We start from the raw sequence: 27,201 nt of genomic DNA, 5'->3' as shown, positions 1-27,201 counted from the left end.
TTGTGGGCGGTGTTGTCAATAACCACTCCAAAGGGAATAACGCTGAATCCAGCAATTTGAGGGGAGTAATTACGTTTTTCTGAGTTTGTGTTTATATCGTCAGGGTGCATTTCCCCACTGGATGAGATACAAGGTCCCAGGGCTTCACTGGTAGTACTCCTGCAGAAACTCCTGCAATGTGGTCTTGAATTGCGCAGTGGTTTCCAATGGACTCTGTCATGATCAAAAGTCAAAGGGAATAATGAAAACTGGCCGATTACTTTAATTTACAGTCAACATGCATGCTGTGCATCCTACATTGCCCAACCGTTGGTTCAACTTCATTTCACAGCCTAATTGTACACAACCAGTTTAGTGTTGCAAGATGTGTCATTTAGTGTAAGAGAGAAGACCCTGAAAAAACGGATGATTAATTAATATTTTGCATAATATTTGATTGATAATCGTGTGTGCAGCAGACTCGTGTGGTATAGGGAATAACAGGAGATAGGAGAACAAATCTATATAACCCTTGTGAAAAATATCATGCATATTCACAGACCACAGTGTAAAAAGTTGTAGAAGAACACGACTCATTCACTGTGATTTGTTAAACTTTTTGTAAAAAGTGAAACTATGATTATATCCTCCTGGGATTTTTTTTTTAACAGGCTTATACTTTATTGGCTGTACATTCATTGATTCTTCTAATCAATCCATACTCTCTTACTGCATATGTTGTACTGTGCGTAACAGTGTCATATATCATTTCTCATTCTATTATTAAAATATTGAAATTACAATAGTTTGTGATTTGGAAATGTATCTTAATGATCATAATATTAATGAATAAAACTAATTTAATAATAGTAATAATAATTATCTTACCTGCAAAATTCCATAACATTATGAAATGCATGTCACTGAGTGCACCCTGCAGTTTGTGCTATGCCTGTTTAAGGAGCTGTAGCTGTTTAGCTAGCCTACCTCCAGCCCATAAACATAAACACAGCACATATCTCTCTAATTGTCATAACCCAGCAAGCAGGAATCTGTTACTGGTTTTCTGTGTGTGCCTGTGGTGTTTGAAAATTATTCGTTTGAACCTCCTCGATCTTACCTAAAGCCAACCACTCCTACACATCCAACTCTTCCAAATTGATATATGACAATATCTACTTTCGATCACGTGTCTGCGGGGCGACTTAGACGGATTGCGCGTCATCTCGCCTTCCCAAATTTTCCCCTTCTGCTGCAGCTCGTATCCAAAACATCTATCTATAGTACGGAGTACGAGAGAGAGAAAGATGTTTAACTCGGTGAATCTGGGCAACTTCTGCTCCCAGACGCGCAAAGACCGGACATCCGAGTTTGGGGACAGGACGGGCTGCGCGTCCAACATCTACCTCCCCAGCTGCACCTACTACGTCCCCGAGTTTTCAGCCGTCTCCTCGTTTCTTCCCCAGGCCCCGTCCCGGCAAATCAGCTACCCTTATTCCACAAATCTGTCTCAAGTACAGCCGGTTCGGGAAGTTTCATATGGCTTGGACCCTGCTAGTAAATGGCACCACAGAAGCAATTATGCATCGTGCTACTCGGGAGAGGATCTGGTGCATAGGGATTGTCTCCCACCATCCACCATGACAGAAATGCTTATGAAGAACGAGAGTGTGTACAGCCACCACCATCACCATCACACCCATCCCGGTTCCAATCACCCCTCCACGGGTTTTTACTCCGGCGTGGGGAAAAACAGCGTCCTCCCGCAAGGTTTCGACCGCTTTTTTGAGACCGCATACTGCAGCAGCACGGACAATCAGTCAGACAATTGTTTACAAAAGGGCGAGGGGGGAAAGCTGGAAAGCGACTCCCAGCAGCAGCAGGAGCAGCCCATAGCCTCTGTAGCCGGAGCCCCGGAGCAGGAAAAGGACCCAGACGATGAGGAGGAACATACAAATTCAGGCTCATGCACGTCTTCCTCCGCAACAACCAAGGACGGCACCGCCAACAAGAGCAGCCACTCGAGTAGGTATACCGAAGCTGTAAAATGGGGGAAGGTTAAGGGGACTAGCCCGGTGTTTTGTCGGTCAGATTTTATGTGGAGTTTTATAAGCATTCAAAGGATTTTATTATAACCCTACAAAGCTCTTTCTTGCTACGAGAAGAATTTTTACGATGGGAAAGCGCTTTGAAAAAAAGAGGATGTTATACACAGACGCCTCTATGGTGAGAGTCTGTGAAATTTTTAAGAGAGAGCTATTGTGACAAATGTTAACTTTGATCATGAACTTGCGTTGGGCATTTTAAAGGATTTTCTCGTTGGGCTGTCGAGAGTAAAAACCAATTGGGCAGAACATTGCTTTTGGCGTCTTGTGAATTTTCTTTTAGCACTGGGTTTGCCCGCAAAAGACATGCTACACAGTGTATCACAGACTTTACGGTTAAATGCGTCCTTTTATAGACATCTATCTAGATAACCATCTATCTAATGACAGATTAGAAACCGTTTCCCCCGTTTACAAACAGGCAGTAGGTTAAATGAATCAGTGTTAGATAATCCAGTGTTTTGCATCGTCCATATGAAGAATGCATGTGTCTGCAATTTAAGCTATTACATTATTAGCCTCTTAAAAAAATCTTAATTCCAAATCCATGTCCCCATTCAATATGACTTCCCTTGATGTAAACTGGGTTCACTGTTAACTTCAATGTCAAGATTTTAGTAAAATTATGCTTAATTAAAAAATTCCTAAATAGCTGTTAGACATTGGTGTTCAGCCTCATGGACATTGCATTGGCCCAACCAGGCTGCAGACACAAGCTAACTGAGACTGACCCTCTTCCCCACAGAAAACATAAAAAACTCCATCTATTTCCCAAGTCACCAGTTTGATAAGAAGTTATAAGGCCACAGGGGTCTACATAGGCCATTGCAACCATTGGTGATGTATTTTAACTCACTGCCAAAAGATTGTGTAAATAGTTAGTTTAGCTCCAGAGGAATGTGGTGGACATAATGCGGTGAAATACTTTTGTTGTTGTATATTTATAACAGATAAACACGTACTTAGAGCCTGTAAATTGATATTATTTCCTCTAAGCGATTCGGATATTTAACACTCTTTATGGCTGGTTTATGATAGCCTCAGCCACTTTGCCTTGTGAATGTTGACTGAAATGTTATCAGAATGTCACTGAAACTGAATTCTATATGCATCTGGTGAGCCTAGTCACATCAGAACTAAAGTCCCCTATTTTGTATACATATTATTATTGTTAATGCCTGTGATGTATTGCAATTAATACTAATAATTTATTTTAAATGTTTGTTTTTTTCAGGCACTCCTCGCACAAGGAAGAAGAGGTGTCCCTATTCTAAGTTTCAGATTCGCGAGCTGGAGCGGGAATTCTTCTTTAACGTTTACATCAACAAAGAGAAAAGGCTTCAGCTTTCCCGAATGCTAAACCTCTCCGACCGTCAGGTTAAAATTTGGTTTCAGAATAGAAGAATGAAAGAAAAGAAGCTGAGCAGAGATCGCCTCCAGTACTTCTCTGGAAACCCCCTATTGTGAGCAGGAGCAGAAAGTGTCACAATCTTTGTCAGTGACATTGAGGCCCACTCTTATCTGATTGAATTGTAATTGTGGGCATAACCATTTTCTAAAGGAGCCCATATCACCAACAGTGCAATGTTAAAGTGGACAGTGGGAGTAATAGGCCTGCATGGGATAAAGTCGCCATTTTCTTATTGCCCCATGGGCGGCGGTGAATTTCTTGCTGGTCCCCAGAAAGGCCTACATGGTTAGAATAATCATTTATACCTATGCTGTTCTTGAATATGTCTCTCTATTTATCACGATTCTTTATTGTGTTATTATATTGTTCATATAGACATATTTGTTGTTAAAATATCAAATGTAACAAACAGTTTAAATCCTTATTGGGCAGACAACTTTTAGCTCTTCCCCGTCCCTCTGGTATATGTATATAGCATATCATTATCTAATTATTTCTTGACCAGAGTATGAACAAGTTATAGCAAATATACTGGCTACATTTTTTTCACCATTTAACAACTGTGACGTCCAATCTGTGAAAGTATATCTCCCTGTACATAGTAGCCTAGGCATTCGTGACTGTAAATAGGCGTATGTTGAATTTCCTTTCCCCTATCCCTGCTGCTATTTTTCAGTACACTGCCCATACAACTTTAACAGCTTTAACGCCAACACTCGTTAAATTATTTGCTTAAACATTGGTGCTTTGGATTTCAGAGAGGAGCAACAGATTATTGGCCTGTGTATCATTAATATAATACCTATGAAATAAACAAAAACATATAGGCAAAACTCAACGACTTTGTGCTTTTTGTGCCATCATAATTGCAATTACAATATGTATTTATTCATAAAAGCACGAAATGTTCGCTGCTTTTACTCGTTCGTGAGTCGGAGCTTTTTGGAAAAAGCAACTGCCTCATAACTGTTTCACTTAAAACTGGCCCTCATACATAACATTAGCACACTTTAAACTTGTGTTCAGGCTAGTTCATGGCGATACACGATTTTGCTGTGGCAGATCTGGTGGCGGTTGTGAAACTGAGGAAAAGGTCAGGCGGGCCTACACTTGTCAGATTTTCGGCGATTTTAAGATAACAACACTCTGGAAGATCATGTTTAAATGTAATCAAGCATGTTAAACGAAGATATAGCTCAGATCTTAGAAATGTAGAGAAAGAGACTAGAATGATAACCTCTTTTAGTGCCCACTAAATGGAATCGCCACTTGTAGTCTAGACACTGCCATAAAGACAGAGGCACTAAATAGCTATTTTTTTCTCTTAATTGCACCGCCTGTTCGGAGGGAATGGCGTCCACTTCCGCAGTAAATAGTAAACAAGCAACCCTGGATGTCCAAGAGGGGGAAAAGAGGTTTCGACATGAACTAGGTCTGTGTAGTCTGTAACGTCAAACCATCCCAACCCCCTCTGCACACAACCGCCATGTCCGCTATTCCTCTAATCTCAATATTGGACAACCGCGGCAAATCCAGTGTTTCCAGAGGACAGATTTTCCATTGAGTAAGTTTTATTTATTTATTGAATTGTCTGGATTTGGCCTCGTAGAGACCTCGTGGATTTGTAATGTTTTGCTGCTCCGATTCAGCCACGCATTTGAGATAGTAGCCTATTTGTCTGACATCGAACCTCAGCCTATTTCAACACGCCAGCTATGAATAAATGATTGTCCACTAATTGGAACACGTGGTAAAAGTTCTAAGAAGAGATAGCGAGGGGAAAGGAAATCATAATTAGCATGTCCTTTTTATGCAATATGTGTGCGTGTGTGTCCCTTGGGTTGAGCGCATGTGTATATAGGCCTATGTGTGTTCCCCAACATATGTGCATGATGATTGCACGTGTGCATTAACTACAATTTATAATTAAATGTAGTCTTTGAACTTCAATAATGTCAAGGCCTTCACCTTTAACCCGCTGCAATAAAGTGGAATCAAGGAGCCCCTTTAGCCCGGAAATGTGTGCACCAGCGGAATGGGCCAATGGGAGTGAGTGGGAACAGAAAATGGAATGTGTACAGAGCCCAACTTTGACCCCTCGCATTAAACTACAGCAGGTAACTTGGCCAGCTTTAGCACGCCCAGTAAATACACTTTATTGTCCTTGTAAAATGTATACGTTTTCACGCATGAGACGTTTTAAAACATGTTGGTATAAACTGTAGACCTATATTTGTTTTTCTGAAGACAATTTGTTGTTGTTGTGTGCCTGTCGCACCGTGCTATAGTCATAATGGCCTTTATAGGGCAAACATGACGGTTTGTGCGTGCGTGGGTATACGTGAGTCAGCCTATCCTTTGATATCTGTCTTTAGATGTGAACCCTGCTCATGCTGCTGTGCATGGATCAAGTGGATTTTACAGTGCAGACTATTGCATGGCTTTCTATTTACTTCCGAGTGTTTAATTAGATCTGGCTCGGTCAAGGTTCTGGCCAAGGGTTTTACATTATTTTAATGCAAATAAAGAAAAGATAAAAGGGGAAGAAAACTCTGGTGGATATCCACGTAATACACACTTTTTAGTGCATGTATTAATGAACACCTGGCAGAAATGTTACAGGAATTAAGGTTAGGCTCAATCTGCATATGTCGGTGTAATATCAGGAAGGACAGGTGGCTGTTCTGACAAAAGAAAGGCGATGCACACTAGCAGAGATCAAGGCTATAGGAGCCCCCATTTCGCCACACCCACCAACCTTGGCCCTGGGACGGTGACGTGGGTAATTTGTAGCCTATGGTTTCAGCAACACACAACGTCACTAATGTATAGGGCTGCAGAGGCTCCTGCAAATGTTGTCTATCAACCACACGAGGGCCAGGAGTATCCCGGCCTCTGCACTGTTTTGTTTCCTCAACGGGATCTTGAAAGCGTTTCCTGAGATGGATGCCTCGGTGACATCACAGTAGTATTATTAGTCCTCGAAACATCCACTTCGAGGTGTGTTTTGTGACAGAAGTACAGTCCACTCTGCTGGAATGCAGCTCCTGAGATCACTCCTGTTTAGTTGTTGTGGTGGTGAATGAAAATGGCGGTGCGTTTTATGTAGATGAGGCGAGCCAGGAGGGAAAGATGAAGCCTGGTGCCATTAAAATGCAAAAGAAACATTGATTGATTCAGCTCCATAAAATCTGAGGAATAGTTTTAAAGAATCTCAGTTTTCGATATGATGCTATAAACTATCAATAAGACTTTATTTTATTTTTGGGAATTTAACGAGGCTATAAACAAAACATATCTGCTTTTTGAGTCAAGGGAAAGGTGTGTATTTATATTGAAATGTCTAAGATAATTTACAATATAACAAAAATGGTATGGCAACATTAGGAATTATAAACGTGTAGGCCTAACTGAATATAAAAACGAATTTGTTTCCATAGCAATAGAAAATGACCAAATGTTTAAATATATATACAAAACATAAACTATATACATATATAAATATTAAAATATAAAAAATACCTCGAAAATAAATACAAAAGACGGTAGATTATCGGGGGAATCTGCAAAAATGTTTAAGTGTTTTCGTTTTTGTAACATTTTTATTTCTTTGTTGTTGATTTGAGGAAACTATTCATCGGTTATAATTTAAAAAAATGTTATTGTGTTATAAATGTAGGGGTGTTCCTTTATTTTTCTCTACACGTCCTAATCAAAAGGGTTATAGGCTATTGAATGGTTTTATACACTACTATTCGCATCTCAGCACCTATCCTGTTCTATAGGGCCATAAAACAGTTCGACGCTGTAAAACGAGCTCCTGCTATTGCTGCAACCAAATAACTCAAAACGCTTGAATTTACATTAGTGCATTTGTACGCTTCCATTTATTTATGGTTGCTACCAAGTTTAGTGTGACTGTAATTTGTCGTAAGTTTTAAGTCAGATATGGCGGCTGGTGTGTGTATCTGGTGTGGTCTTCAGTGGCAATAATGTAGTAGGCTATGCTCTACTTTAAAGGCGGTTACCACTCTGGTTTTTAATTAAGAACTTACATGATTCTGGCACCATACATTTGCAGTTGCGCATGGAGTGGACAGCAGCATGAAAAAGGACACAAAGCAGAACCTCCTCACGTCCAACTGCAAATATATCTCAAAGTGGCTGCCATGCAGGAGCAAATTAGTTGTGTCGCAGTGGATCCTGATTAGTAGCCTACAACATCCTTCTGCCCTGCAGCATTCAACACCCATACCTGTTTGCAATATAAGAACAGCCTCCAGGTTTGCAATCAATTGGTCGACAATTTAGTGGCGAAAGTGTTGGCTCTAGTTTAGACAAGTGTAAAGACCGTGGTAAAATACAGTCGTGTGTGTGTGTGTGTGTGTGTGTGTGTGTGTGTGTGTGTGTGTGTGTGTGTGTGTGTGTGTGTGTGTGTGTGTGTGTGTGTGTGTGTGTATGTGTGTGTGTTAAACTTTACTTAACGCTTACTGAACACCACATCTGCAAGGAAAACACATTACGAATTGTGTAGGAATGGACTTGTGGTATACATGGTTGCGTTTGTGTTTCAATGATTGAAGTACAACTGGATGGAGAAAAAAGCTGTCTGGAATTTTATAGAAGCAAAAAGGTATGCTTGCTCAGTCAAAACCTTTCTATAGTTTGGGAAGAGCCGTGTTGTTTTTATAACTCATCATATACAACTGTAGAGCTAACAAGCCCAATCTACTCAAATATATATTCACGAATTGCCCGCTATTGAGCATACAGCATCAAAGTCGTTTTTTAAGCAACTGTTTGCTATTCTCAACCCTGTGTCATAATACTTTGTGTAGCCGATACACAATCTCGTGTGCGTGTTACAGTCATAGACCTTCTTTTATTTTGCATGTGCCATGATAATGGTTATTCTATACTGGCAGTATACTGATAAATAACAAACTCGCCTACTACGTCTGAGGCCTCACAATGCCAATGTTAATACATTGTTCGGTCAGTGACATCACAATATTATGTTATTGCCACGGACATTCTGAAACTAAACTAACTGTGCCGTCACAACACACACTCTACTGCGACATCGCCCTATGTATTCTCTAATTCTCTCATGTGTGTGAAATTCCAACAAGAATACTGTCCCACTCGTCATTACAGGCCTATGGTATAATAATACCTCTTTACATGACCCGCCATGTAGGATTATAATAGCAGGTCATATGTTCTCTGCGTCTCATTTGAAATGTAGGCCTATAGTTGTTATTTCGAGCTCTGTGCTTCTTGAAAAGTTGTATATAATTTGTTTTTATGTGCATGCCTTTTTCGTGCTATATGCTGAGTCGAAGTGCAGGCTAGGTGTGAATGTGTCATAAAACAGATTTTGTGTGTGAAAGAGTTTGTATACTATATTGGGTGTGTTTTATTAATTAATCCCAAACAAGTCAAAACGTCTGTGGGGATTACAAAATATGTCAGAATTATTTAATTTAATAATCCTTTATTTCAGGATTTTCATGTTATTTGGAGGGAAAACGTCCTTCTCCAAATTATATTTTTAAGGAACTTCATGTAGGCCTACTTTAAACTCACCGGAACACGCCAGTTTTATAGTGTTATATTTTTAGTTTTTAAAAGGGTTCAAGAGGAACATGTTCTGCACACTCAAAGTTATACGTCCCTCTATATAAAACACCTTTTTCATATTTAGCTATGAATGGCCCTATTTATTTCATAAATCTGTAGGATGTTGGTCATTGAGATAACATGAAATACACTCTTTATCCGTTTTTGCTTATTATTTATTTCAATTACATTCAAAGTATAACATACAAAAACAGGTTTTATTTCATGTGGAAACGTCATTGTACACACATATATAACAAATATGTAAAGAAATGCAATTATAATTGTATTCGGCCTATCCTGCCCTTGCCTTTGGAAATGATTGTGAACTGAACACAGACAGACGGACTGACAGACAGGCGAGCGTGCAAACAAAACACAACTAGGACAGCAGCTGATTTAAAACTGGCTAGACGCATGCCATCATTATCTGCCTGCATCCGTCTGGAAGTGTTTGCTAGAGAACTGTTAGTAATATATTATTTAAAGACCAAAATGCTTTTGAGACTCAGTCCTAAAACCTTATACGTGTTAGACATGTTACATTACTGCAGCCTCAATGGCCGTTTGGAGGACTTTTTCAAATGGGACATTTTAGATAATATCTATACAAGATATGAGATTAGTTTTATAAAATGTCCTTTTTATGTCAAATACGAAAAATAATCCAACAGTGTCCGCTTCTATATCATCATTCATTGTTGTATTTGTGCGGTAGAGATTTGTATCACGTTATCAAACTAAAACAACAATTATAAGCCTGTGAGGTTTTTGCAGCAGTGTGATTATCGTTCAATTCTGCGGGATTGTTTGGACTAGATGTCCTTAAAACGTACTGATTGCAATACAGAAAACAGGCCTGGCACAAAGCAACACACACGAAACAAAGACAGCCAACACAACACTGTGGGTGAGAAAATAATGGAGGTTAGACACGCACTTCATAGTTTTAACCTGCAACATTGACAGAAGAAGATTAACAATTCACACTTCCATGGTATATTCAATAACACCTTTAATGTTTGTCCCAATTAATTAAATATTACACACACGTTATTGTATTTTCGTGAGTTTTAGTTTAGGTGTTTCAATATGTGTATTCGAGATAAGTGTAGTTTCCTCATTTCGTCGTATTCACATTTCGTAACAGTCTACCTCTTAAATATCGTAGCCACTGCAGCACAGCACATTTGTTAACCTTTTGCTACTGACAACTATTTAAAAAAACATTCAACTGAACAGGACACATTTCAACTAAAACGATAATGTTGGCAACGTCTAAATAGTTTTAAGGAGAAGTACAATAGATACTAATCCACAGGGCGTGTTTAAATAAAGTCTCAGTGCATGAATACGCATTCATTTAAATGAGAGCCACACTTAATCGACATACCAGCTCTTCTGGTACTAACCTAATTGAAAAAAATAACAAAAATAAATAGTAAACACCATTTCATATCTTTACCAAAATAAAAGCACATACAATTACCGAGAAAACATCCTGAAAACAATATAGAATTGTATATAACAATAGCTCAGGTATGCAATGAATTATTTATAAGCCTGTAAGATATTTTGTGTGAACTGTAAAAGGGAAGCATTACTCTTGACGTAGATCTGTATGGTTTTCCTTTTACACCACAATAATAAATATCCTTATAGGCCCTTCATCCACTGGTGCACAGATTCCACAGTCTAGTTAATATTTTGTTGCTCATTTCAAGAAGAAAAGCAGTTTAACAACCGTTTGCGGCTTCTTGAGTAAGCCCAGCCCAGTCTAGTTAAAGTTAACTAATTGGTCTAACAAGATCTAATATGTTTGCTTGTTAACGAATTCTATGGTGTAATTATGTCGGAGTAGTAAAGTCATATGAAGAAAACATAAATAATCTGAAAGTCAAAAGAAAACACCTGACCGAAGTAAACGGTTTTCGTAATAATTCATAAAATCAATTTTTGTAAATATTAAAAAGGAGGACAGTAACACATTTCAAAAGATAATATAATCCTATTTTAACTGGTTAGGCAAAAGCGAACCTTTTTTATTTAGAAGCTACTCCACAATGTCAAGGGTTAAACCTAGTCTGCAACGACTTTTTTCAATTTAAAATTCATTAAGTAGGCTACTTCGCATTTCTGGTATTTCTGTTAAGATTTGTTTTAATAACACACCTGCGTACGACTTACCTTTCTAAATCGGTGTCAACAACAAAGCAAATCGACCAAAACATACAAAAACAGACACGAAATGCACTCTCAAATGAATACTCCTCGATGGCTTCTCCACGTCGCTAGCGCAGTGAAGAAAAGACACGTTTTCTTTCAAATCAAAAGAAGTTCTTAACTTAAACCGAATATATTTTTGTTAGCAAAAGCCACGTAGGAAGTGCCTTAGAAAAATCCTACTGCAGCAGTCGCCCTTTGTTCCCCTGGTGTTGGCCTGCTGTCTTGGCCAGCGTTTGGTCGCTAGGTGGCGCTCTTGCTCCATCAAAAACCCTCCAGCTTCCCCAACTTGACCGAGCTGACGTCACGTCAGTCTGGAGCATCAAGGCCACTTCCACGACGCTATTGGCCTAGAATTCACATGACATGTCTCCCAGCATCCATAATTATGTTACTGATATTTTTGCACCCCCCTCCAAAAGATGTCAGCATCCTACTGTCCTTATTCTCCAGGAGAAATCCCGTAGTTCAGACTCGGTGGAACACACTTAACGATTACCGTGTTGCCAAATGCAAAAATGTCATGTCCGAATAACATAGCTCCCGGTAACTTCCTGATGGATTCCTTAATGGGAGGGTCATCTTCCTTCAGAGGTGAGGGTTATTCCAGCAACCCCGGGATGTACATCCACACAGCTGCAGAGTACGGATATTCAGTGATGAGAAACATTGGGAAGGTTGGACCATCTTCACTCCCCAAAAGAGACGAGGTTCCTCCGGGCGGTGTGTCGCTCAGCGGCTTCCAGGATGCGTCCTACCTGTCAACACAGCTGGCCACATGGACCCCAGGCTCCAAAACCAGTAGGGACGAACAACCTGTTGCCCAGTGTTTACAACCCTGCTTGTTTCCAGCGGGCAACGTCAAAGAGGAGGCGTGTTGTTGCCTCTATCAGGATGACAGCAATAAGGGCAAAGAGACAACAGACTCGGCCACTTACATCCGGCTCGGAGACAATAGCTCCCGGCCTGAGCAAACCGCCTCGTCCAGCGGCTGTTTCCAGGTGTTCAACGGAGAGAGGCCGCAGCAGGACGAGCAGCAGTTCCCCTCCGGCTTCTCTCTTACCCACTTGGCGACATCTGTTGACTCAGAATCGACACTAAGTTGCAGTAAATCGGCGCAGGATACAGCGAGAGAGATTTTAAACACAGATGAGAGTCAGAGCAGGAAGGAAGAGAAGGCCAAGAGTGACAGCTGCTCAGATAACTCGGACGGGGAATTAAAAGGTAGACGACTTTACCCCCTCCTCTTCCTCTTCCCTTACGTACACTCTCACACACATACACATTGACACACAACGTGCTTACAAAAACTATTTTCACACATGCATTAATTATATCAGTGCTGTGTGTGCATGCTGTGTTGTGTCATGACCCAGTAATGCAGACTTGTGTTTGAAAGCAGTCATATTGGCTGTATGGGCATTTGACAGGCCTGCTTGGCATGGGTTATGGTTCCCGTGGCATTTAACACCTTTCCTTTAATTTGAGAATGTGAGATGGGCAGTTATCATCGAAATAAACACGCTCACACGCACGCACACACGTTATCACATTCTTTGTTTCTGTTACATTGGCCAATTACATTGTGAAACTTAACCATTTTAACATTGCCAATTTTACGCATCAAAATTGTGGTATTTAGCCAACGTAAAACTATACAGCTTAACTCCATCAGAAAAAATCGTTTGGAAAAATTACCTTGATTTTTTAAAACCGCAGAGAACAATTCTCCCTTATTTTATTTATCAGAAATACATTTATAATTCGCTGTACGGATAATTAACGATAATTCAGTCCCGTTTTTAAAACTTAAATCCACGTCTGAGACATTTTCTTTCATGATCATTTCCTTCATGCTAACACTAGCGGCTCAATAAGATTCGGGCAAATTTGTCTTCTTCCGTTTGACAAAATTACGAATATGTACTTTAGCAATAATAACTTTATTCACTTTTTTTAACCGTTTTTGTTAGTAAACTGCAACGATTGGTTGATAATAATTAAAACCCACACACACCACACACTCACACATTTAACCGTTAGAATAATTGTTGTCATTAGACTGCCCTTATAATGGATGCTAGTAATTTATGCTAAAGCTCCTACAGAAATATGGTTCACCCTTCTGCTACCTTTCTTTAACTCTTTTTAAAAATGAGTTCCAATTTCATGTGTAATTTGCGAAAAATACATGCATGCAATAGGATCTCTCTGTGTGTGTGTGTGTGTGTGTGTGTGTGTGTGTGTGTGTGTGTGTGTGTGTGTGTGTGTGTGTGTGTGTGTGTGTGTGTGTGTGTGTGTGTGTGTGTGTGTGTGTGTGTGTGTGTGTGTGTGTGTGTGTGTGTGTGTGTGTACTGAATTAAATGTTTGGTAATGATTATGTTTGGGCCACACACTGAGTTTTCACATTAGTATAATTATTACTGCAACCTGCATGGTGTGTGTGTGGGTGTGTTTCTGTGTGTACGCCTCTGCTTGTCTGTGTACGCAACAGGGGCGTTATTCCCTTGAGCCTGCAACCTAATCAAGAAATTAGCAGCGGTGTGTGTTCCCTGCTAATACCGACATAACTGTTTTGCTCAATCTGGTATTATGCTACAGAGACTTTGTTTTGTTTGGGATGAACCTCCAAAAAAAAAAATCATTTGACTCCGGCGTGCAAAGGTAATAACATTTTATGGGAGTCTGAGGTCCAACACAGACAAAAGAAGTGCTTACACACCCTAGCTTGATTTGATCTAATTATAGCTGTACATCACACAAAGGCAATTTGAAAGCAGTAGGAGTTGAAGCAAAAGCTGGGATGTTCGACGTTGTTCATTTGTTCAAGGGAGAGTGTCGGAGGGTCCACACCGGTTAGTCTGGTCTTCTAAACTATTTTGATCCAGATCAACGTTAGTGAATGGGCATGTGAGATATGGGCGTGGACATAGCATCTAGCGTACTCATGGAGGCTGCATGATTTCTGCACAAAATTACTCTCCGGATTTGGCCACATTTGTTCATCGTTGTCTTTTTTTTTGCTCCGGTAGATGATTTATCCGCGGAAAAGACACCGGGAAGCTGGTTAAAAGCCAAAAGTGGAAGGAAGAAGCGCTGCCCCTACACAAAGCACCAGACGCTGGAGCTGGAGAAGGAGTTCTTGTTCAACATGTATCTGTCTCGGGAGCGCCGCCTGGAGATCAGCCGGAGTATCAACCTGACCGACAGACAGGTCAAGATCTGGTTCCAAAACAGACGCATGAAGCTCAAGAAGCTTAGCAGGGAGAGCCGAGAAAGGGGGCACAATGCAGTTTATAACTATTCCTGAGGACATTTAAACCACACACACACTCACACACATACACATACACATACCCACACATATGCATTTACATGACAGGTATATACAGACATGCATGTGTAATCTTATGCATTCAGTAGGCTATCATTATAGGCTATCTATCTAATGTATCTATATGCACACTTACACGCTAAACATACACCGAACACACATTCACATATCCACAGCGTGCCTTCATTTGAACTCGCTGCAGACTACACTTGAGTAGCTACCAGGTGAACACTTGTAACAGCGTTGGAACGATGAGGTGCAATTACCTTCCGATGATAATTATAATATAACATGAAGCAAACAAAAGGAGGAGGCAATCCCAATCAGTCTATAAATAACTCTTGGCATGTAAGCAGTTTTTTTTTGCTGAGCTATAATGAATGTTAAGCCACTTGTGCCGCTTCTTCGTTGGTGTCTGTTGCTCTGGCATAGCCGTGCAATGTAATGTGGATGCACAAGACGATATGAAGCTCATGGCAAACCATTCAAAAACAATAAAAGGAGGGGGAAATGGAAAGGTATTACCAACTTTGTCCTTCCCCTGGCATAGTGGTGCAAATGAGAGGGAGGGAGAGACACTGCGGATGAGAAAAGGGAGATCATGGCAGTTTTAATAGAAGAGAGAGACCATAACGTTGATTTAAATATTATCCAGGTGACCACAGTAAGTCAAGGTCATAAAATTCTAATGTCAGGTTCGCCCTGGAAAGCGTTGGGGGTGGATTTTATGATCTGCAAATATAATGTGCTGCAGCAGTAAAGATGCGTTTAAAGGTGTGTGGAGGAGGGCTAATCCACACAGCAGAGACTGCAATGTGCAGGATCCAGCCGGGGCGCTGGGCTGGAAGAAGCAGCCGCCTCCACCCAGGATAATGGAGCTTCATGGGAGCAGGAGATAAGAAAGATGGTGGATAAAAGGGACCGCGACGGCTGCAGGAACAATAACAACAGGCATCACGGCAAACACGTGGATAACTAAACACACCGGGAAAGCGTCTGCAGGAAGCGAGTGAAGGTAGGACTCACATTTTATGGAATATTGTTATTTCCTGTTTTGGAAAGTATGCCACATCTGTCAGGGGGAGCTTGCTTGACAGCTCTTGTGGCACGCATGGTGCACGCCTGCACATGTCGATAGTTTATAAGTTGTTGATCAATCAGCGCTGCTGATCTCTGTTTTATTTCTCTTCTCTTCTCCTCTCCTCTATTCTGCTTTTATAATGCTGGTTGATTCATATTTTTGCTTTATGTTTCTGGGTATACAAAAACATTGTATTTTCTCATATTTTGTAACTGCCGAATTACTTGCTGTGGTGTGCTGCTACTGTGCTAATTATGGGTTTAGAACAAAAGCACTTTAAAACTGACGCTGTTTTTATGAGCAAACGAGTAAAGGCATGCCGGGCTATACAAGTTGTGATTATAAAGTATGATATCTAGCGCTTGTGGGTCATGTTATGTTTTATTGTGTTGGTACTCGCCTTTCTCTTTGTGCTGAATAGTGTTAATCCTCTCTTGGATTTTGCATATTGTCCTTTCCATGGATTTTAAACCCCTTTGCGCGAAGCTGAAGCGTGGTTTAGGTAGTTTCATGTTGTTGGGGTTGGCTTCCTGGCTCGGCAACAAGAAACTGCCTTGATTACGTCAGTTCGTCTTCATCAAGGGCACAATTTCCGCTGAATTACCCCCTATAGTCACCCAGGTCCCCGCAAATGGCATTGTAAATGAACTGAGCTGCAATACCTTGGACAGAGACGCTTTCTTTCTTTGCTGTTATTTTGTGGCGGGCTGTAAACCCTTCCGAGGCTCTCAGAAGGAGAATAGGTTGTAAACAACATGGGGCAAAGTTTTAGACTACGTTGTATTGCATCTGTCATCACTGGCTGTCTGCTGAGGTTTAGTGGTTTCAGCTGCTTTATGATGATCTGAATAGAGAGATGGGTTGATACCAGTAGATAGATGCCACATATTTGACTCTTTCAATTATGTGACAAATTAATCAGACTCCACAACAGGAAATGGATGCGTATTGACATTTCCATCATTTTATGTGTTTGAGCATATGTCTTGTTCCTGTTAATGCTACTCTGCTTTAAATGTTTTATTCCAAAATGTCGTGTAATTCCATTTTCACTTTGTTGCAGTGTGAGGTGGTGTACAATTAAAACATATTTGATACTTTATTATTTAAAAATAATTTTTACTTTGAAAGTATTTTTTTCCTTACACTTACACTCGCAACAATCGTCCAATTAGAAGTCACATTTTGGTAATTGAGGCCTATTGGATTTCTCTTCAGGAAAATTCCTGCAAACATTATTTTTGCACATCAAACAGTTTAAGTCGACATGTCATGCTTTAGGTGTCCTTTATCTTGTTTAATGACATAGTTTGCATTTAAACTTTGTCTTTTTATATTGTTTTTGCACGAACCTTTATCGGGATGATGCTGCGTTTATTTTGTATTTAGTTAAATATATTATATTACCCTAATTTGTATCAATAAAGAAACAGTTTTAAGACTTTGGCGGAGTGTATTGATAATAATACTTCTATCTTCTTTTGATTAGAATAGCATCACTGATATGATATTGTAGTCCAATAGCACTAACTTAATTGATTAACGGAAAATAACATAGGCCTATATATTGTTATCGATAGCACGTCAGTGAGCCACTAACCAATACAAGTATAGGCCTAACTTTATTTAAGCCTCGCCTCATAGTTCCATTTGATTATTAAGATAATTGATGTGCTAAGCAGGAGTGGATTAATATCGGCCATTATGTGAAATAAAAGTCCTCAGAAAGTGATGAGTTTATTTTAAAAGGAAGAAAACGTAAAAGGTCTGTTTGTGTGTCGCAGTCAGCATTTTTCCTAAGGCAGTCCAGTGTTTATCCTGGTCACAATTTCCCCTTGTTTTCTCAGCCCCCCTCCCCGGTAGTGCAACTGGAAGAGACAGTCTGGAATCCAAAGTCACTTTCATTCAGCTCAGTGAATGAGGGTCTCCCTTGGAATGCATCACTGACAAAGACTTTACAGCGCTGGAAACAGCCCCGAGAGCTGCGCAGATTCACCCTAAAACCATATACACATAAAGCCATTTATTTCACTTTGTAGTGGCGCACAGGAACTAAAGGCTTTAGTCAGCCACTTCCTCCGGACAGCTGAAGATGTGTTACTGCCACCTGATCAGACATGAGCAAAATATTCTAACGGCTTTACTTTTTTTTTAAATATATTTTGACATTATTATTATTATTATTATTAGCTTTATTTTAGGATATATGAGGAAGTTATTGTTATTGTTTTTTACTATATGGACCATGGAATTAAGAAAACGATGGACACTAGCTTTCTTTCATTGGAACATTTTCAGATGTTTTATTTCTTTGAAGATTGCTGAAGAAATTACATTTAATATGCCGCTTTCAGCAACAATGTATCTACAATTATTTATTGGGGTGTATTTTATCGGTATGATTTGAAACTGGCGATCAGCTGTGCAGCAGAAACAATACTTAGCCATTTTTTAAAATTCTAAATCAATGGATTATTATCACTTGCCGGTATGACTTACTTCGCCTCTTTAATTAAGAAAACCGGTAGGACCAAAATGCAAAATGTGCGGCAGTCATCACCATGAGGATATCTTCAGGCCTATTGATTAGCATTATTTCTCAGCACATGTGTTGAAGAGGGAGGGGTTTGCTTTTAGGACAATCTTAATAAATAAACTAGGAGCAGTGTTATGATGAAACTGTTAAATGCAGCGGTTATCGAGGACATTGATAGGCTTCAGTTTGGATTACAAGGTTCTGCTGAGCACATGGGTCTTTATAAATAACTTTTCATATATCGACTTTGGGAATTTTTTATATGTAGAGTTTCAGCGTGTATAATATGATCCAAATGCTGCACACATTTGTATTTATTTATTTGGTTAAATTGCACCGTGAGCTTGTTTTAAGAGACTATTTGTTTCTTGTGTGCTTTAATGGGCAAATGCTGTGACTATTTCTCGAAGGAAATTACACTTAATATCTTCATTATTGACAGCTAAATAATACGCCTCCGCCCTGTCGTCACACATAAGCTAGCAAATATGACCGCACGTGTCTGATGGGAAAGTCATGTTGCAACGAACTAAGAGCTTCAATTCTTTGTTTGTTGTTCATGTAACCAGCAATCACACAAACGTGTTGTGAGGACGGAGGTGAAAACAAACAATGTTCAGACTCCCATGACAATGAAGATGGATTACAGTTACCTTAACAGGAGGTGTGTTGGTCTTTAACATGTCGAGCTGTTTCTTTATCTGTTTTATGATTATAATAGTACAAAGAGAAATCTGAAGCATGTGATAATCTCACATTTGAACATGCATACTGGGCCGGTCTGAGGAATGGGACTTGTTGTTTAATCTATTTTCAGATTAATCATCTCAATTGAAGCTGCAATTTTCAATAATTATATTTTTTTGCATGTTAACCCTATAAACCGATTTAGGTGAAGTAAGCAATTAAACCGAAATGATATTTAGCCATTAGATCTAACGGCATATGTCCTAAAACACTACTTTTTGCCAAGACATCCAAATTCAAACATCACTGCACTGCGGCGGCGCTCATGCAAAAAGACTTAGTCTTACTTTAAATGTTTTTGCCCGTTAGCGTCGACCATATGTATATAGGCAAAAAGCTTTACATAACTTAAGTTTAAACAGAAAAAACATTGTCAACCTCAGTAAAGCTGTGATCATGCGATAAGTACTAATATATTTTACGTTATATTGCACAAGAAGAGTTGTCTATATTAAAATGTGTGTATGTGTTTATATCAAGAGAAAAACCGAATGGTATAGCAATATGAGAGCCAGTTTCAAGCATTGTTATCGGCATCAATTGATTAGTTGGTTATAAGCTTATGAATGAATTTGCATTTGATCAAATCCAGCTCATCCCTGATCCCGTACTTTAAAACCAGAAGCCATACGTGAATATGAAAACACAAAATGCTACATATACTTTTTGAGATTAAAAAAGCCTATAGGCAAATTTGTGATTTGGTAATTTATGATAAAAATGGACTTGCATTGACTATAGACGATCAAACACCTCGTCTAAATGCAAATCATCCCAACTTTCTGTATGGTTTGTCTTATTCTAAACGAGCACTGTTGCTTTATTTCTCAATTTACATTATTTATGTTCATACATAACTGATACTGGATTATAAATGGTTAAAACAAAATTGTCTGAACAGTGCTTTTGTTTGCCAAATAAGGCTGTGGTGTATCGGGGAAATGTTAAGAAGAAGTTAGATACTTAGATATTAAATACACAAATGTAGCGATGCAAAAAACATGCCCTTTAAGATTTTACTGCCGAAGAAATGTTGCAAGTTCACTTGTATTTACGGAGAACAACAGTAAAAGGCAGACCTATCAGAGATAAGAACCAACAACAAAGGAATATTTAATTATGCATTTTTTTTATTGTAGCACAACACATATCACATATGGATAAAAGAGTTGAATAAGACATTGTAAGAAACAAACATCCTCACTTGTTATAGATCTCTCTCTCTCTCTCTCTCTCTCTCTCTCTCTCTCTCTCACACACACACACACACACACACACACACACACACACACACACACACACACACACACACACACACACACACACACACACACACACACACACACACACACACACACACACACACACACACCAGAGACACACAAAGGATTATTAAGTGGATTACTTTGGACATAGATACGAGCTATATAACGTTTTTATATGACCATATGTTATAGTAATAAATGGCCACTATGCACATTTTTGTTCCTTTTTGATGGCAGCTGCAAAATAAATGGACTTGCGCCCTTCAAAATGCATTAAACACAACACTTTAAAAATCTATTTTAAGATTTGCTTAACCTACTGAACGGCTGTTTTTCTGTGAACATTTGAGGAAATGTTGGACGAGCCGCAGACTTGCGCATTCATCAACGCTCACCAGGACGCCGTTTGGTGTTAACCGGGTTAAGGTCTGGCGTCTGGCCTTTTACATTTCATGGTTGAATCTGAACTCAGCAGCCATGACAAACATCGCACATCCTAACGCCTATAATGATAACATTAAGCATAATGGAGTCGAAATATTACATATTATGATCATTTCCATGTATAAGTATGAATTTTAACTGAAGTTCAATTTAGTCTGCACTAAGTTGTAATGTCATGTGACCCTTGTAGCTTGGCGATGACAAAGGGGAGATTTGTTTTCAAATCCTATGACTTTACAGTTTTTATTTTCCTACAGAGCAAGTAATTATCACTCGTAAATTAGGGTTTATTTTGAAATTAGGTCCCTGACTTAACTGTCATTTCTTATTTATGGAACTCAGTGCACTCAGTTTCAGTTAATGTGAACGTAGCGAATTGTAGTTTGTTAGGCAGCTACTGTGATTTAACTTTTGGAGGTCTCCACATTCATATTTAGCTCCCTCGTCTTAAAGTTTACAATCATTCAATTCCGTTTTTTTACTACTACTAATCCATAGTTAAATAAAAACACATCGTACTCTAATGGCTATTACGCACATCATCATAGGCTACATCACATAGAACAAATAGCCTAAAACACACATAAACCAGATAAGATCCGTAAGAACGTCAGCATCAAAGTTTCTTAAAATGTGCAAATTCACTCTGCACCAAAGTCACCACGTCACAAAAATATGATGTGTGCATCTTTTTGTATTTATAATGCATCAACTATTTTGTTTTGGACCTCATCCTTAATTAAAATGTGCATTAAACCACAATTAGTCTGATTTGTATTACCTGTGACATTAGTATCAATTATATTGGTCTTTTGTTGCCTTGCCGCTGCAACCCAATAGTTCAGGGATGTTTCACAGACTGACTGACAAGCTACACTATATCGCAGGGAAAAACAGTAAATTCCTGCCATTAGATACAACAGTAACATTATCCCTGTTATGAAAGCATTCATAGTTAGCCCTTTAACGAACCTTTTTACCTCCTCTGCTCTCTGCAGTCTTCTGTTTCCTGTCTTCGGCCTCTGTTTCATAAGAATTGTTTCACATGCATAACGTGGTGGTGGTTTTATGTTAAGCGAGGAACTCGGATGCAACCTTATTAACGACACGTTTATGAACAATCAAATGGTCCTCGTTAAAATTTATTGATGGGCATAAAAACATGGACGGTCACTAGCCGAATATAACCCGCTGTAGTGGGCTGCTTGTCAAGAATCCAAATCCCCTCCTCTCCTATCTCCGCAGATCCCATTTAGAAAATGGTTGGTCTGTTGCGTCCTCGTTAAAACGGTGCAAACTTAATTGTTGGTTTATCCTGCATCCCGTATTATGATTACCACTCCCGTCTGTCTAGTCTATATGTAGCTACTGTGAAGCCTTCTCTCTCTATTAAGAAATAAACAGCATTCCACCGGAAGTTATAAACCCTTCACTGTATCAAATGTGCTGCTTTGATAAAGATAAAAGGCGCAAACGATTCAATAAACACTTTAATGTTGTAATACTATCCATTGGAATAACACGGGGCTACGGATTTCGCCAGACAGAGATTGATTACACCATCAAATAGTGCCTTGCTCGGGTTTAGACGTAATGTGCGCAGGTCTGTGCTGCGACTATAAAGATCCACTATTAGCTCTACAGAGGCACATTTCCTTATAAAGAAGCATGGTTGTTAAAGTTACCTCTAATACGTCCGAGAGAGAGAGCAAAAGAGCACATTCTTTAATCCGATTTATGTGCATTGGATCCGAGGATAAGTGGCGCATTGATCCACTGTACAATTTTTGTGGGGGTAAATATAATCACGTGTCGCTGAGGCAGCCAATCGCAGCCAGGGAAGCGTTGAGAAATAATTACCTGCCTTGATTGTTCTATGGCTAGATAAAAAAGTACACATACACTCCATATAATAATCGGATGCATGTAAAAGAGTCGGGGAAGCTTCGACATGTCGACCACGGGTCCCATAAGTAATTATTATGTGGACTCCTTGATCAACCATGAAAACGAGGATGTCCTTGCTGCAGCTCGGTTTTCGGCTCCCGGTTCTCACCCAGCCGGCTCTCGTACGACGTCCCTAGTACCGGAGTGTGCCGACTATCCTTCCTGCAGCTTCGCACCCAAGCCTCCCGTCTTCTCCACCTCATGGACCCCTGTACACTCCCAGTCCTCAGTAGTTTACCATCCATACAGTCACCAGCCTCACTTAAGCACAGACTCGAGGTATATGCGGTCATGGCTGGAGCCGATATCAGGCGCCGTGCCTTTCCATGCCTATCCGGGGAACAGCAGGCACTTTGGGCTGAAGCCCGACGCCTTTCAGGAGCACAGAGCCGCGGAGTGTCTCGGCTCCAGCGGACGTACCTACACGGATTATCTGTACTGCTCATCCACTGACATGCGAGACAAGGCGCTGCAGAGTATCCCTTCTCCCGAGTCGGAGCTCCTGGCTTCAGGGAAACATAAAGAAGAGAAGCCGGAGCTAGATCCGAGTAAGTTCAAGCTCCATACAGTCTTTTACAACCGGGTGGGAGTTTTGGTTTGAAAATCTGTCAATCTGCTCTTGACGAGAGGCATTTTAACGGCATGCATAAAGTACAATTATAATCTGTTTCATCCCCCCTTTTCAGCTCAGCCCAGAGTAACCTCTGCTAGGGGGAAAGCTTTAGGAACTATAAAAGACAAACGCTACTAGGCTAATATTGGGGCTATAAAACCAGACGGGGTTGTAAACATGGACTCAAACCTACAGGAAGACGTTGAATTTGGAAGGCTATTGCATGATGTTAAAAACATACAAGGTGCTCTTTTTAAACGAGCGACATACACCGACATATGAAATAATATTCATCAGTAAATGCTTTATGATACAGTTTTACGACCATATTTTGACCCAGTGCCATTACACAAGGCACATGCAGCCCTACAAGATGACTTTCAGTCCTTATATTAATGTAGGCCCGTCTTCTAAGTGAAAGACACTGTTAGGCTCTATTTTATCCCCAGTAATGATGTGCATTATTCCCCCACATAATAATGATAATAAGATGCTCTAGATATAGTTGCATATTCTTTCTGGGTCCAAAACTAATTCACATGACTCTTCCAGCCAACTTGAGGAATGTAGGGACATATTGGAGGACTTTCACCACGGACCTGTAAAGGCTTGAACCACGGGCCATTTTATGGGCCAATAAAGTGAATAAGCGCATTGAGTATTTTACGACGGTGTTACTCACAAGTCAAGGGGACAAGGAAGCAAATCAGTGTAAGGTTGGATAGTCTGAAGCTAGAATACTTCCTTAAAATGTTTACTATCAGCTAAGCTACAATGGTAAACATCAAAGCTATGTTTGATTTGACATGGTTTGTAATGATTGCACATTGGAATTAGCCCACATGAATGCTGTAAATGCAGAGGCACATTTTTCAAATGCTCAGCATAATGTGGTGTTCATTAGTCATTGCTTACGTGTTTTTAAATGTCCCACATTGTTGTTCTGTCTTTGTTATTATTAATATTATATTATGGTTTTAATTACAGATAACCCTGTGGCAAATTGGATACACGCACGCTCCACGAGGAAGAAGCGATGCCCCTACACAAAGTACCAGACTCTCGAACTGGAAAAGGAGTTTTTGTTCAATATGTACCTTACTAGAGACCGCCGTTTTGAGGTCGCTAGGGTCCTGAATCTGACCGAAAGGCAGGTCAAAATCTGGTTTCAGAACCGGCGAATGAAGATGAAGAAAATGAACAAAGAAAGGAACGACAGAAAAGAACAATAATGTGGACTGCAGTCACAAAACAACAATAATAACCACTAGTCACATGGACAGCACAGATTTACCAAATCAACCTTCCCAATCTCTTCATATGTATCACTTAGTTGGATTTTTTTATTAACCTTAATCTTCGAAACTGTTTGATGCTGATTATGTTATTTTACAGTGCACATTTATATGTCCACCGTATAAGAAAAAAGAAAAAATAACTTCTGAAGAGATAATTACAATTAATAATTCTGCTTTCACTTCGAAATACCTTTGTGTTTTTTGTAAGATAAATTAGTGCAGTTTAGACACGTTACAACTGTCTGAAGAAAGAGAATACTTGAATTCTTTTGAATTTCACAAATCCATAATTTATGATGTAAATGTTTTTTCTCATGTTTATTTCCTTTGTACTTTGTTGTGCAGGTGTAGTATTTTGTACAGACACAGAGCATCTGCGACCGGACTTGTTTGTCTTGTATTTTGTGATAGTTGTTGTATTTGTGCATCTCTTTTTTTATTGTAGCTAACGAGTTTAACTATAGAGTGTAGATACAGACCTCTGCAAATATAAACTTAATCACTAAGTTGTTGTATGCTGTGTTCATTGTGACTTAATATGGATATCATGCATGTAAACGCATATTGGTTAGGCCTACATAAAGGGCCTGTTTAAGAACAAACTGAATCTCATTCAATATCAGTTTAAATGTTTTCCTGATTAAAAAACCGCAGAAAATCTAATTACCAAATCACTAATTGGTTAAGCGAGATATTGCAAACAGAGAGGTATATGCTAAATAAGTATGCCATCGCAATTATTCATAACATGTTTTGCCCGACGATCATTGCTCCAAAAACAGCTAAGGCCTATAAGAGATCTGCCACCGAAAATAATGGCGAGGTCTAACATATATGTTGTCAGCGAGGCTTTAGAAAGGCTACTGTCTTAATTTAGCTTTGAACTGGGGCTTAATTATCCTTATTTAATCCCCAGCCACGTGCATTTAAAGTTGAACATATATTTAGGTAAAAGTGCACTCACTACGAAATAAAGGCACAAATAGCCGTGTTTGGTCTTTTAATGGGAAAACGAGTTAAAAGTTCATTTCTGCTGTTTTGTGTACGTTTTTTCAAATACAATTAATCTGCAGCCATAACAACTATAGTTTACTTCAATCGTACACAACACCTTCTGTTAGCCAAAGAGAATAACACAATTGCATCAGGCATGTGTGATTTGTTTTATTGCTCCACGCCATATATGCCTTTGTGTTTAAAGCTGTTTGTGCGTTAGTCCCATTTCAGAGAACGCATTGGTATATAATAAGTATATTTCTTCATAAATAACCTTCTAGAAAATATTTTTAGACTTATAGTTGTATCCTTTCGCCAGGCCCACATGGCGGTCTCAAAATCTGGGTCTAAATTTGAACATTTGAGTGTCGAAGTGAGAGACAATTTCCCAAGTCTCCCATTTGTTTCCTGGGATAGGTCTAAATTGCCTTTTTGTGGTGGCAAACAATACGGACAGGATGCTGTAATTTCAAAGCCTAATCCAGTGCATTTCCGCTCTGCTCGGACAAAAATGCCAGTTTTACAGCCCCTGTTGGAGCTCGGCTGTTTGTCTCAAATGCAGACGAACAAAGCAAACTCGACTAACTGGCTAGACGTCTGGGCTAAATTACTTTATGGTTTTAATGGACGTTGGTGGTGGACTCCTTCAAAGGAGAGTCATGCGCACCGTTCAGGGGACTTTTGCCTGATGGGCCTGCCTCAACCCCCCCGCACTTCATCACATGAGTGGTCTATTAGCCTACAATTAGATGAGGAAACGTCGATAGTTATTGTGCATAAATATGAGTGCTGCAGAGCACTGCTATCTCTCTTATAGAAGAGCAGCCATGATACGAACAAAAAAAACAAAAAAGCAAAACAACGAATTCAATGGTTACAGATCGGGTTAACTGCTTCTTTAACTCTACCATATTTAAGGAAAACAACGTGATATATACAAGGTTTGGATAAATGGGGAGACCCTTTAGGTCCACATCGCTGTAGTTTCTGATTGGTGGATTCATTCAGGTTTAGGCCCACATCTGAACACTAGATGACGCTGTTGGTCCATGTTTTGAGCAGGATCTGTGTGTTGAAGGGCTTCTTTACAGCTCTGTGGCTTGGCTGAAAAATGAAGAGTAACCTATCGATGACAAAATGACAGATATGGTCCCTCACCGCATTATGTGTAATAGGCCACAAAGCAGTACTCCAAATACAGCTAGCTGGTTGTTGTTTTGCGCACAGAGTTTTAGCATAAACATGATTTTTATTTTCTACTTATTTCTCATTTATTTATTTTCCTTTGTCTTGTGAGCTAAATTTGTATTGTGCTCCCTGTTTTAGACTTTGAAACGTCTTTAATGTCCTTGAATTCATAAGTTACTGGAGATGTGAAAATGTAGTTTTTCTTGTAAGAATTTCGTTCCCATTAAAATAGGACAAGTTTTAGTTTTGACAAAAGTCAATAATATCTGCATTTAGTAGTATTAGTAATTTGGCATTATGCGTTTGTATCCTGTGTCTTTATTTGTTTTTCAATTTTGTATTTTATTTGGATAAATAACAAAGGATTTAATGGTCATGAAATTCATTAAAATACTATTAGTGGGGAAAAAAT

The 27,201-nt window shown here is 39.5% G+C and overlaps 3 protein-coding genes across 3 annotated transcripts in view; all 3 read left to right on the top strand.

Moving 5' to 3' along the window:
• The first annotated feature begins 1,144 nt into the window (after positions 1 to 1,144).
• On the top strand, positions 1,145 to 4,259 carry hoxc11a (homeobox C11a). The gene is given in 3 exon segments (XM_034145003.1): positions 1,145 to 1,272; positions 1,274 to 2,004; positions 3,319 to 4,259. Coding segments are annotated over 3 exon segments (1,092 nt in total). The 3' UTR covers positions 3,552 to 4,259.
• Positions 4,260 to 11,538: 7,279 nt separating this feature from the next.
• LOC117494216 (homeobox protein Hox-C10a-like) overlaps positions 11,539 to 27,201 on the top strand; it is a 54,145-nt gene continuing 38,482 nt past the window's right edge. The window contains exons 1-2 of the mRNA XM_034145004.1: positions 11,539 to 12,534; positions 14,373 to 15,689. Coding sequence (XP_034000895.1) covers positions 11,859 to 12,534; positions 14,373 to 14,650 — 954 coding nt within the window. The 5' untranslated portion in view covers positions 11,539 to 11,858 and the 3' untranslated portion in view covers positions 14,651 to 15,689. The remainder of the gene's footprint in view (positions 12,535 to 14,372; positions 15,690 to 27,201) is intronic.
• Positions 22,690 to 24,739, top strand: hoxc9a (homeobox C9a). The gene is made up of 2 exons (XM_034145015.1): positions 22,690 to 23,242; positions 24,295 to 24,739. The coding sequence occupies exons 1-2, from the start codon at positions 22,699 to 22,701 to the stop codon at positions 24,537 to 24,539; spliced, it is 789 nt and encodes a 262-aa protein (XP_034000906.1). The 5' UTR covers positions 22,690 to 22,698; the 3' UTR covers positions 24,540 to 24,739.

This window comes from Trematomus bernacchii, unplaced genomic scaffold, assembly GCF_902827165.1.
Source record: "Trematomus bernacchii unplaced genomic scaffold, fTreBer1.1, whole genome shotgun sequence".
In the NCBI taxonomy this organism is placed as follows: Eukaryota; Metazoa; Chordata; class Actinopteri; order Perciformes; family Nototheniidae; genus Trematomus; species Trematomus bernacchii.
Note: the sequence above shows the minus strand (reverse complement) of the source record. Positions and strands in the feature narration are given on the sequence as shown.